We start from the raw sequence: 13,342 nt of genomic DNA on the forward strand, positions 1-13,342 counted from the left end.
TAAGTTTCTCAGGATCCACATAAGAGTGAAAACATGGTATCTGTGTTTCTCTGTATGACGTATTTCATTTAGCATAACACTGTCCAGTTCCATCCATGTTGCTACAACAGGCCATATTTCATTCTTTCTCATTGCCACGTAGTATTCCATTGTGTATATAAACCACAATTTCTTTATCCATTCATCAGTTGATGGACATTTAAGCTCAAATGTTTCTAAGAGAATTTTTATGTTTGACATTTAGTTGAATATTTGTTGTGTCAGAGTGGCAGGTTTCAGTTTTTAAAAGGGCATAGAAAAGAGTTACCTGCTACTTGTCACAATAGAATTTTTTCGGGAGTTCAGAATGTTTTGTGACCAATAAATATCCTGGTTTTGAAAAAATATTAAATATAGGAAAATAAAAGTTAATTGAAAATAGTATAGTTCTAGTTTCATACAGTAAAGTTTGGTGTACTTTCCTCCCCTTATCCATGCTTGTATTTACATAAACAAACTTGAAAGAAATTATATCAAAATACGAATTCATTCTACATGACGGTCTTACTGGTAAGGATTTAATTTGCTACTTTTTGTTTTCTATAAAAAGCATGTTACTTATATAATCAGGAATAAAACTTTAAAGAATTTATATTTAATTGCAATTTTTTCAAAGGAGTGTTAATAATTAAGAACTCAGATCTTTTAAAAAAATTTTTTTTAATGTTTATTCATTTTTCAGAGAGACAGAGCACAAGGAGGAGAGGGAGACACAGAATCAGAAGCAGGCTCCAGGCTCTGAGCTGTCAGCACAGAGTCCAACGCGGGGCTTAAACTCACAAATTGCAAGATCATGACTTGAGCCAAAGTCACTTAACCACCTGAGCCACCTGGGCACCCCAAGAACTCAGATCTTAACTCAAGTTCTTCTAAGTTAGTTTAATGATTTCATAAATTGACTATCCATAAATTACAGTAGGTGAACAAACCTGTTTATGGCTAGAGTTCAGTTATCCAGAAAATGGCATATTCTCTAATAGTTATGGTTAATAGAGATTATATTTACTATGTCAGGCATTTGTTCTGAGTTTTGGGGTATCACTTGTTACTTTGTATAAATTCTGTGGTAGTCCCAAAACTTACAAAGTACTGTCAAATCAGTGAATTCCATTGTTGGTGAAACCACTTGAGTTTCTTTACTTCTAATAGCAGATTTGGAGAACAAGGATTCTCTTACATTTCCTGTTTTTGGGTTACAGACCAGTTTGACTTCAGACAGATGTGATGGTAATACTACATATTTATATATGTAATACTATTATACAAGTGTTTTACTTTTAACATTTTATGTTTTGTCCATATACCAATTTAAAAAATGAAAACGGGTGTGTGGGTGGCTCAGTGGGTTAAGTGTCAGACTTCAGCTCAGGTCATGATCTCGCGGTTTGTGAGTTTGAGCCCTACAGCTGGGAGTCTGGAACCTACCTCAGATTCTGTCTCCCTCTCTCTGCCTCTCCCCCCACCCCCGTCTCTCTCTCTCTCTCTCTCTGTCTCTCTCAAAAATATTAAAAAAAAAAAAAAAAGAAAGAAAACATCTTGAAGGGTTTTGTATCTACTAGTTCATATCTGTAGGGTATGCCCTACCAAGGATGTTTAATATCATTCCTTTTTACAGCTGCAAAATATGAATATACCATAGTTTATTCAACCAGTTTCCAGTCTCTGCAAACCCTTTTAACTGCAGAGGTGTGAAAAGGGAAACTTCCAGATTTTTAACTGTATTTTTTAATGTTTTTTAAAAAAATGTTTTAATGTTTATCTTAGAGCACGTGGGGGAAGGGCAGAGAGAGAGAGAGGGAGACACAGAATCCAAAGCAGGCTCCAGGCTCTGAGCTGGTCATCACAGAGCCTGACGCGGGGCTTAAATCCATGAAATCATGACCTGAGCCACCTAGGCGCCACTAACTATATTTTATCATTTTGGTTTCTCTAATTCTTAGGAAACGTTAACTCCATCTTAAAAACTGAGTGTTAGCTTTATGAAGAAAGGGATCGTTTCTGGCTTAATAGCCTTGCTACTTCCTTACCTAGACCAGCATTGTCAAAGTATTGGTCAAGTGGATGAGTAACAGTTGGATTTGGAGTTACTCTGATGTATTTATTGCTAAGAAGACAGTTTCTCTAAGTTTTTTAGGAGTACCTAGCTTTTTTTTTTTTTTTTTTTTTTAGATATCTCAAATGGTCTGATAGTTGATTTTGGAATTTTATCCTCCTGAGTCTGTTGAAGATGGTAAATTCCTGTGCTTTATTTTGTTGTTAGCATTTGCCTTAAGTAGTTGTACCTTGAGGCATCATTGGTAGGGCTGAAGTTTAAACAAAATGAAGGGGAGAAAGTTAAGCAGCAAAGAAAAGGATGCTGATTGGTAGAGCTTGCCTGTCCTTAAATTAGAGTTGAAGAAATGAGGCTTGAGAATTCTATAATTGCCAAAAGGAAGTTTATAATACCTTATAAGTAGAAAGCTTAAACTATAAATACAAGAGCCTTTTTGGTCATAACATTTTATTTGCAGTGAATGTGAATGATAGTTTTAAGAGAAGATTAAACAATAACTTTCCTAAATGATTAAAAATGCACTTATATTTATAAAAAATTAAGCAAATGAAATACAAATATACTCCTTAAATTTCATTTACAGAGAAAATAAAAGGTTACTTAAAATTTTTTTTAACTATTGAAGATATGTGGGGCACCTGGGTGGCTCAGTTGGTTAATGGTAGCCTAAGGTGTTTGATGATTTTACATTAGTGGATTACTGTCTGAAAATGTTACTAAATGCAAACTAAGATGAAAACACACTAGATTTAGACCAGGTCTGAAATTCAGAAGGAGTCTTGGGATAAAAGAAGTATTGGCTTCCAGTTCAGAAGGATTAAATTTGTTCTTAGGAAGGAGGTTAGTTGAAGAGACCTATTGAAAGAGTGACATTTGCTTATAATGACGGATTTTCTGGGATATGCATACAGGAGAGAAACTTTCTTACCTCAAGCCATCAGCAACTCCAGGAATCAGAATGCAAAATAAATAACTATGACTAAACAAGACCCTCATTTGTCTTATCAAGAGAGAAAGGAGAACAGTCTCTTTGGGAGAACCAGGGCTGTTAATTTATTACTATATCTTATATTAGATTTCACATTGGGATTAACTGTGTATAGGAGGTCTAGTGTGTGTGTGTGTGTGTGTGTGTGTGTGTGTGTGTGTGTGTTTGTGTTTTAAGGCTCCTAAATGGAAACAAGCCAAACCTCTGCTTACTGAGAATTTAAATTTAAATTAGGAAAAGGCCTTTTTATTTTTATCTTCGTGTATATTGCACATTGTTTTGTGAATATTGAATATTGAATGTTTCCGGACTGATATTCATAACTACTACACTGATGCAGATATGCCAGTTGTTTAAACACGGAAATAATTCTACCAGTAAGTAGCTGCTATCCCAAGGGTGACCTCCATTTCCCCCACTCTTTTAGTTCCTCCCTGAGGACTGCCCCCCTCTCTCAAACCCCCCTCCCCCTGCCCCCGCTTTGTGCTACAGCAACTAAAAGCTTAAGGAGGGTGGAGGAAGGGGAGGGGCACAGGAACCTAGCTGCATACTATAAGTCACAATTTACTGTACTTGTTACTCATTGCTTGTTAGCAATTACTAAATATTTCAAATATCACCTCTGGGTATATGCATGAAGAAAACTCAAATTGAGGAAGCACAAAATGAAAAAAGGTTTTTTTTTTGTTTTTTTTTTTTAATTTTTTTTTGTTTTTTTTTCAACGTTTATTTATTTTTGGGACAGAGAGAGACAGAGCATGAACGGGGGAGGGGCAGAGAGAGAGGGAGACACAGAATCGGAAACAGGCTCCAGGCTCTGAGCCATCAGCCCAGAGCCTGATGCGGGGCTCGAACTCACGGACCGCGAGATCGTGACCTGGCTGAAGTCGGACGCTTAACCGACTGCGCCACCCAGGCGCCCCTGAAAAAAGGTTTTTGATAAACAACAGGGCATCTCAGAGCCTTTTAATTCAATATATAGTAAGCATCATGTCCCTCTAGCAAGAGTAACTAGTGCATGCATTTCGGACTTTCTTGACCAGGGACTTTGTTTGGAACTTGTTTGCGAAGTCCTACAATCTTACGGGATAGTAATTTCTGCAGAATACAGTTTGTGAAGGTCTGCTGTCTTGCATTCTGTAAATGTATACATGTATCAGTGTAAGGCAGTGCTAGGCACTTAGGAAATAGGTAAGTTTTTAATAGATACCTCTAAATCATGAGATAATTAGATGACTGATTGAAATGTGTTCCTTTTTGGTTTTCTCATGGGGGAGAAACAATATTTGGGATAATTTGTGTTCCTAAAGTTGTGAGAGGAGTCTTAACCGGTTAATAAGGAAAATGGTGCTGAAAGAGTTTGAGTAACTAGATGACAAACTGCTTACGTAAGAGAACACTGTTCTTGGAAATATTTCTATTTTGTAGAAAGTAGACACAGTTTAATATGATTTGTTTAAAAAGACCTGGAGTTTGTTATAAATGAACATTATTCACAGAGAATTGGGTATCATTGTTTTAGTAAACTTCTGTCTGCTGCTTGTATCTGTTGAATTAGAAGCCTGTGTAATTTTTGTTGTAGTGTTGTGTTTCATCCTAATTTGAAAATTAATAATCTATGTCTGTTAATAATGAGGACTTTGGATGTGATCATTCAAACAGCTTAACAAATAGTTGATGGTATTTGAAGTAGGAGTAGGGTTATATGCTTGGAAAATAAACATGCTTTAAAAAGTTTTTTAATGTTTATTTGAGAGAGAGAGAACGTGCGTGAGCATTTGCAAGGCAGAGGAAGGGCAGAGAGAGGAAGACAGGCTTGAAGCTGGCTCTGTACTGATAGCAGAGTGCCGATGCGGGGCTCCAACTCACAAACTGCGAGATCATGACCTGAGTGAAGTCAGATGCTTAACTGACAGAGCCACTCAGGTGCGTCAATAAATATATACTTTTAATTAATGGTTGATAGTTGAAAAAGACAACACAGACAGACGCAAAAGCATAGTAAAATGGAGGAGTCCCAAATGGTACAAGCAACAAACAAGAGTTTGTTGGAATACTCACTCTGGGCCTTGGTGATCAAGAAAGGTTTAATGGAGGCTGACCTTGAAGGATGAGTAAAATCAAGTAAGTCAGGTCTCGGGCAGAGTTGTTTTGTTTGTTTTGATTGGAAGAGATGGTTGGAAGAGAGTGTGTTAACCGGATAAAGCCCATTTCTTAGCTTAATTAACATTTCACTAACATTGTGTATAAATAAAAGGGTATAGTGGAATTATCAATGAAGTTGTAGCTTGAACCAGAAAGTGATGATCTTCATAACATCTTTTATTTTATTAATTTTAAAAGGTTTTTTAAATTTATTTTTGAGAGAGAGAGGGATACACAGAATCCAAATTAGGCTCCAGGCTCTGAGCTGTCAGCACAGAGCCCAACGCAGGACTCGAACTCACATACTGCAAGATCATGACCTGAGCTGTCAGAGGCTTAATAACCAAGTGAGCCACCCAGGTGTCCCTAGAAAGTGGTGATCTTCAAATAGGATCTATAGTGTGGATTTTCATTGTAGGTGTAGATGCCTGGAGACCTCATGTTTCCCACCTTGCATTTCTATCAGGTATAAAAGTAGGGACCTAATGGAAAACAGACAATCTGTTTTGTTTTTTTTAAACTGGCAGAGGAAAGTCAAGCTCGGTGGCTGCTGACCTTGGTCCTGAATGATAGCTAAAGTGTTTCTATGAGAATCAGCTTGGAATGCGTTGTGCTGTGCTCTGATGGCTGGACAGCAATCAGTTTAATAGAGTGCCTGGGAACTGCAAGATATTCTTGCTCACATCTCTTATTGGTGAGGAGCATGCATTATGGGGCTAATATGCACCTTGAGTGCAAATCTGAGGCTGGTTGCTTATTACCTGTGCAAGTTACTTAACTTCTCTGTGCTTCAGTATCATTGTCTGTGAAACTACATATTTCAAGGGGCTGTTGTGAGAATTAAATAAATCAATCCATGTGAAGCACTTCGAACAGTAACTGGCACATGAACAGTATAAAGTTAGCCATTGCTATTATCTGTATATATTTGCCTCTATGCCTCACGTTGTGGAGGGAATCTGAGAGAAATATAACGTGGTCGTGCTACCTGTTATGTTGTATGTTATAATCAATTCCACGCTACTGCACTCTTGTCAGACTCTAGTCGAGTTATTGGTGACAAGTTTTCATCTTAAAAGAAACACCTATTTAACGACAGAACTTAAGCATAGTCTAATTGCTATATGAAATTTGTAAGATGTTATTCCAGGGAAGACTGTGTCTTAGAGAAATGGGTCTTGTAAAATTTTAGGCTTACAGTTTCTGTTTTCCTGGTTTCTACATAACATACATATAAAGTGTATGTGTATTTCCAGTATTTTAATGCCTTTATCTTTTTTTTCCAGTAACAAAGTGTGAAATAAATCCCCAATATTTTTCAAGATTATTTAAAAGGAGTTGTAATTACTGCTCAGCACCTAGGACAGCACCCAGTGCAACACTTTGTACATGAACTCTGGCTTGAGTTTTGGGGTTTGTGTTCTGGATTCGGGAAAGAAAAGAAGAGAATCTTTTTGGGAAAGTTAACAATTCTCATAAACACTCTAAAAGTATATGAAATGGAGAATGGTTTCATGGCTTTGTTTCAAAATGTTTTACACTGGCTGTAGAACCCACTTCATGAAGTAGTTTGAGTTAAAATGATCTAATATTTGTGTTTTAACTTTCAGCTTTGTGTTATTCTTGGAAAATTTCGCACCACTTGTGAATTCCTTGAACCTGGGCATTGCAAACCCACTTCTGTTGGGCCCATCTCCTTTGCACTTTGCTCAGATTAAGACTCAATTGGCGCTTCAGCAGCTGAATGCCGTTGCCTCACATAGTTCAACACCACCTTATACTTTATTAAATCAGGCTTTCTTGAAAATAGCCATGTCGAGACCCAGGTTTAATCCTCGAGGAAACTTTCCACTTCAGAGGCCACGAGCACCTAACCCTTCTGGGATGAGGCCTCCAGGACCATTTATGAGGCCTGGATCCATGGGTCTTCCAAGATTTTACCCAGCAGGGAGAGCTCGTGGAATTCCACACAGATTTGCTGGCCATGAATCTTATCAGAACATGGGACCACAGAGAATGAATGTTCAGGTAACTCAGCATCGAACTGATCCAAGATTGACCAAAGAAAAATTGGATTTTCACGAAGCACAACAAAAGAAGGGGAAGCCTCATGGTAGCCGGTGGGATGATGAGCCTCATATATCTGCATCAGTGGGAGTGAAACAGAGTTCTATAACACAGGTTACTGAACAGAGTCCTCAAGTACAGAGCCGCTATACAAAAGAGAGTGCCTCAAGTATCTTAGCAAGTTTTGGATTATCTAATGAAGACTTAGAAGAACTCAGTCGCTATCCTGATGAACAGCTAACTCCTGAAAATATGCCATTAATCTTGAGGGATATAAGGATGCGTAAAATGGGGCGCCGATTACCTAATTTACCTTCTCAGAGCAGAAGTAAAGAAACGCTTGGTAATGAGGCAGTTTCGAGTAATGTGATTGATTATGGGCATGCAAGCAAATATGGCTACACAGAAGATCCACTTGAAGTACGTATTTATGATCCTGAAATTCCAACAGATGAGGTCAAGAATGAATTTCGGTCACAGCAGAGCATTTCTGCATCTGTTCCCACTCCAAATGTGATATGTAATTCTATGTTTCCTGTTGAAGATGTGTTTCGACAGATGGACTTCCCCAGTGAGTCCTCTAATAATCAGTCCTTTTTCCCAGTTGAGAGTGGAACTAAGATGTCAGGCTTACACATTTCAGGACAGTCAGTCCTTGAACCTGTAAAATCTGTCAGTCAATCCATTAGCCAAACAGTTAACCAGACAATGAATCAATCTCTTATTCCTCCATCAATGAGCCAGCAACCTTTTTCGTCAGAATTAATTTCAGCTGTAAGCCAACAAGAGCGGATCCCACATGAACCTGTGATTAATTCATCTAATGTACATGGATCAGGAGGAAGTAAAAAGAATTACCAGTCAGAGGCTGACATTCCCATTCAGTCTCCCTTTGGGATTGTGAAAGCATCATGGTTACCAAAGTTTTCACATGCTGATGCCCAGAAGATGAAGAGACTTCCAACTCCCTCTATGATGAATGATTATTATGCAGCGTCTCCAAGAATATTTCCACATTTGTGTTCTCTGTGTAACGTAGAATGTAGTCATTTGAAGGTGAGTGTTTTTAAAGATCACTGTATAATGATACTCAGCGCCCAAATTTCCTCTGAATTTTCATATTTATGCTGGTGTTAACTAGGCATTGAGGAAATGGCGGAAATAATTGATTGCAACATCACCGCTTAGTTGTAATCTAAGTAGCCCTGGCCTAAGTACTGAATTGAGTGTTAGACCTTCTGTATTCCTATGTCTGGGCATACCACATAGTTTGTCATTTACTTTGAACTTTTGATTAGTTCTCCTAGAAAATCCATTCAACATAAAATTTATATAACCTAAATTGTATACTTATAAAACAATTCCACATGAGTGAACTTTGTCTAAATAGAATCTGTTACTATAAAAATATTTTAAAAATGGAATAAAAAACTTGTACTGCATACTTTTAAGAGATAGTATATTGTAGCCTTGCACGTGTCTACCTGTCTTGGGCTAAAAGACAGTTAATGCTGATTTAAATATTTTCGACTCTAGCTAGACAAGGATTTCTAATGTTTCATGAGGAGCTTTCTAAAATGACTTAATCCATAGCAAAATTGAGTCAAGAGGAATTGTTTGGGGAAAAAAAGAGTATTTATTTGGGGACCAGCTGTGGGCTAGAGAATAGTGTAAAATGGTAGACATTTAGAGAGAAAAAAATCTTTAAAAAGGCCTTAGGTACCTTCATGAGAAGTATAGTTAGAAGGAAGTATTTTATAGAGGTGCTGAAGAGTAATGTAGAATGTACTGTTTGATAGTACAGTTGACTCTTGAACAACTTGGGGTTTGGAGATGCCAACTCCTGTGCAGTTGAAAGTCCAGGTATAACTTTTGACTCCCTAAACTACAGCCTACTGTTGACTTAGAAGCCTTACTGACAAACAAATAGTTGGTTAATACGTTTTGTGTGTTAAATGTATTATATACTGTATTCTTACAATAAGTAATACTGCTAGAGAATAAATGGTATTAAGAAAACCATAAGAGAAAATATATCTGTACTGTAAAAATCCATGTGGACCTGTGCACTTTAAACCTGTGTCTGTTCAAGGGTCAACTGTAATTGTTGGATTTGTATAGGAATTTCCCAGTATGTTTTATTTACTGATACATGTTTGGAAATCAGTGTTTCTTCTGTTTACTAGTGTGATTTATAGATTTATATTACAAATGGTCAGGAAGGAATTGTACTTCCCACAGGAATAAAGTTTGATTCAAGGGCATATAATTGGTAGTATACTATGAATAGGCTTAAAAACCTATAGGTGTTAATTGTCTTGTTTTTTTCTCCTTCCAGTGCTGCCCTTTTACTGTCTTTGTAATACCCATTTACCAGATTTCAGCTGATGATTTTGTTAACTCCAGCAAAGGAAAGCAGCATTTTCCCGCATTTTAGTCAGATTTGCTGAGTTCTAAATAAATAATAGTTGCCTTCCCTATCAAGGGAGATAGCCAAGTCTTAAAAAATTTCAGAATAATTCATCGTTCTTATAGTTTTTAAGCAGTCCTAAGCCCTGAATTGAGTAATAAATAGGCTTTCTGTATTCCATTTGAACTTTTAATTAGTCATGATGAATCCAAGAAAGGTATCTTTAAAATAAAGAACTTAAGGTTTTAGTTTTTTTTAATGTTTATTTTTGAGGGAGTGTGAGCAGGGGAGGGGCAGAGAAAGAGGGAGACACAGAATCCAAAGTAGGCTTCAGGCTCTGAGCTGTCAGCACAGAGCCTGACATGGGGCTCGAACTCATGAGCCATAAGGTCATGACTTGAGCCAAAGTCAGACACTCAACCGACTGAGCCACCCAGGTCCCCCTTAAAGTTTTAATATTTATTTTGTAGAATGGAAAAGGTGTATGTTTATTCAGTAGGTGTTTACTGATTATCAGTTTTGTACATGACTATATTAAATGCTGGGCAGAAATGAGAACCATATAAAATGAAGATGTTGGTCTTAAGCAGTTTAAACAGTCTCATTGAAGAGAAAAATAACATATCTAAGGAATTTAAAAAATTAGAGGTCAACAAATGGTTCGGTGATTGTATTTGACTTGTTTGGGTATGCTGTAGGGGTGAGAGATTTAATATTTCTGTATGGAATTTAGGCTTATATCCATTCAGGCCAGTGTTAAAAATTTATCAATACCTTTTGTGTATTTAACAGCATATAATTAAAAAGAAGTATAAATAGTGCTCACTTGGGCAACACATATACTAAAATTGGAATAATACAGAGATTAGCATTGCCCCTGTGCAAGGATGACATGCAAATTCATGATATGTTCTATATTTCTTATAGTAAGTTTAGTTACCATCTCTTATATAGATAAAGAGAAAACAAAAGAAAAAAAGTATAAATGTACTTTCTGACATCAAAAGACTTCTGTAGTCTAGTTGGAGGAGATTGAGTGACAGTGACTAACTGCATTGAGTCTGTCTGGACTAGAAGTATTGGGGAGGGAAGACTTCATGGAGTAGATTAAATATGGGTCTTGAATGATGAGTAGGCTTCAAATATACTTAGGGAAAGATGGATGACATTTCAGACATCAGCAACAACAGGAAGTACCAAGAGCCTTCAAAAACTTAGCTTAAGGTGTTTAGACTTGAGGTGAGAGGCACTAAGAAGCTATTTAAGGTTCTTGATATGAAAAGTGACATGTTCAAAGTGTATTTTAGAGAGATAAATCTGGCAGATGTATGTAGGGTATACAGGAATGAGAAGACATAAGATAGGGCACTGAATATGAGGCTTCCCTAGTTCCTCAAGTGTAAGATGGTGAAAGTCTGGGTGAATATGATAAAAGTAAAACTTAGGAAAAGAAATCATTTAGTGATGCTTTAGAGTTCACAGAGATTACCATTTAAAACAAAACAAAAAACACATACATTTTTAACAGAACAGCATAATGGATCTAACTAATGAATTCTTCACTACTGGATGACCAAATGATAGGGATTTGTGAACATGGACTTAGATGGTATAAACTACCTCTCGTTTCTGTGTGATATATCTTCCTGCCTTGTAAATGACCTTGTAAATAATGTAGCCAATAAATGTAAATTACCAATTGCAATTTTTTTCTTGCAAAGTAACGTTTGACAAATATGTTCCCCATGCTGAATCTTTAAAACTATAGCCTGAAAAAGGCAACAGTGGAATGTGAAATGTATTTTTCTAAATTGGTTTTCAGATGTTAGAGGAGGAGCTGTCCTTGGTTTAGAAGTTACGTCTTTTGGGCTATCCTTGGTTTAGAAGCTGTCTTTCAGACTGAAATAATTCAGTTTGAGAAAATACTAATTGACATAAAAGATTTTTGAGGTAGTTGGAGGATAGAGTGAGCTCTTACGTGGGTAGGTATTTTCACAGTTTTATTCTGGACCCACTCAAGTCTACAGTGCTTGAGATATTTCCTGCTTAGTAAATGATACCACTTTTTCTCTGGAGAGGTAGTACTGCTTTGGACCCTTAATCTAATCTGGATACCCTTACTAGAGAGTCTAGAAATTTGGGTGGCATAGGTATATTTACTGAGCTTAAAGCAAGTAATGTCAGTGAGTGAAGTGAGCCTGTTAAACGGAAGAGAGAGAGAGTGTGTGTGTATATACATATACGTATATATGTGTATATATATATATACACACACACATATATACGTATATGTATATGCATATGTATATGTATCGATACACATATATATGAATGTATATGTAAAACTGGAGAGTGTGCCTTAAATAGGGCAGCCATCAGCATTAGCTGATAGTTGCTATACAGAATACATATTTAGTATTTTTTCAAGAAAAGCTGTAAGTCTGGATTTGGGGATAAAATCTCTGGATTGTTAAATGATGGCAACTTATTCAAACAAAACACTTTGTGGTCTGAATAAATCATGCCCAACCCACTACTTGCCAGTGTGTCTGTTTGATGTAAACAATGTCCAGTTAATGTCAAAGACATGGGTTTAGGAGTACTAGAGACTCTTGTGGTTTCTGTTTTGTAGCATTGAGCAGGATATGCAGACATTTCTTTTTTGCAGTCCACAATGAGTTCCATGGCTTAATGAAATAGTTTAGGGTTTTTCATAATCTGTTGCTACGTATTGCAGATAGCATGCACTTGTGTTCATACAGTTTTTGACAAGGCAGATTCCAAAATTAGCGTCAACTGTGGTTTTAACTGTGGAAACGTCTAGTTTGTAGTAATGACATACTAAAATGTTTTTGAAATGGATATGAATAACATTTTCCTCAAGGAACATTTTAAAATATAAAACTGTTTACTAAGTTTTTTGCTTGTCCAAATGCTAGAGAAACAATAAATCATTCGGTAATAATGTTGCTTTTAACTTTCACTTGGGGGACTGTGTCTTTGAAAAGTGTATTGTCTTTTGTTTTTTTTTTTTAATCGGATGTATCTTCCAGGAACTATTTATGGGTATAGAATGTAATTTTAGGGCAGATTTGTAAATTAAGTAATGTATTAAGAGAGAATTTTGTTCATTGTAAAGCTCTATATGTAAGGGATGTTGTGTCTTTGAAATAGTGTTATTTTCCCTTAAGTCCTGAAAATAAATTAGATTTAATCAGCAGTTTTTCATATTTTTACTAATCTTATCCTTTGTCAATATAGTGGGTACCTTGTTTGGAATGGTACTGGCCTAAGAGGTAGGAGTTTTTGTTGTTGATGTTGTTAGCTTGAATTTAGAGATACAAGTTGTGTACACTATGTTTTAAAGATGCCATTTCAGATACTGTTTTATTATAGAGTTTTTGGTGTTCTCTGGAGTATTTTTATATTTGAGATGAATTATTTCTGACCAATGCTTTTTTTCCCCAAGTTTAAGTATATATTTGATTTCAAAATGAGTGTCCATGGGTATGATTTTTTAAATGTGTTCTATACTAAAATGTTTCAAAATGGCATCAATGAGGTCTGGTATTGAGTGCCTTTATTTAGAGGCCTTTTATTTTTGTGAAATACTAATGAGTAGTCAAATGTTATTTATAAT

General features: G+C 36.3%; 1 protein-coding gene and 1 non-coding gene across 17 annotated transcripts in view; both read left to right on the forward strand.

The window, feature by feature from the left end:
• The window catches only part of ZNF638 (zinc finger protein 638), a 139,082-nt gene that overhangs the window by 61,103 nt on the left and 64,637 nt on the right, over window positions 1-13,342 (forward strand). For all 16 annotated transcript variants that reach the window (XR_006703539.1, XM_045446414.1, XM_045446422.1 and 13 more), the window contains exon 2: window positions 6,836-8,348. Coding sequence is in view for 15 of the 16 variants with exons in the window: in XM_045446414.1 (XP_045302370.1) it covers window positions 6,836-8,348 (1,513 nt within the window). In the remaining variant the exon portion in view is untranslated. The remainder of the gene's footprint in view (window positions 1-6,835; window positions 8,349-13,342) is intronic.
• LOC123581834 lies at window positions 10,521-10,624 on the forward strand. The gene has a single exon (XR_006704046.1). It is a non-coding gene; the product is annotated as a U6 spliceosomal RNA (small nuclear RNA).

The sequence above is a fragment of the Leopardus geoffroyi genome, chromosome A3 (assembly GCF_018350155.1).
Source record: "Leopardus geoffroyi isolate Oge1 chromosome A3, O.geoffroyi_Oge1_pat1.0, whole genome shotgun sequence".
Classification (NCBI taxonomy): domain Eukaryota; kingdom Metazoa; phylum Chordata; class Mammalia; order Carnivora; family Felidae; genus Leopardus; species Leopardus geoffroyi.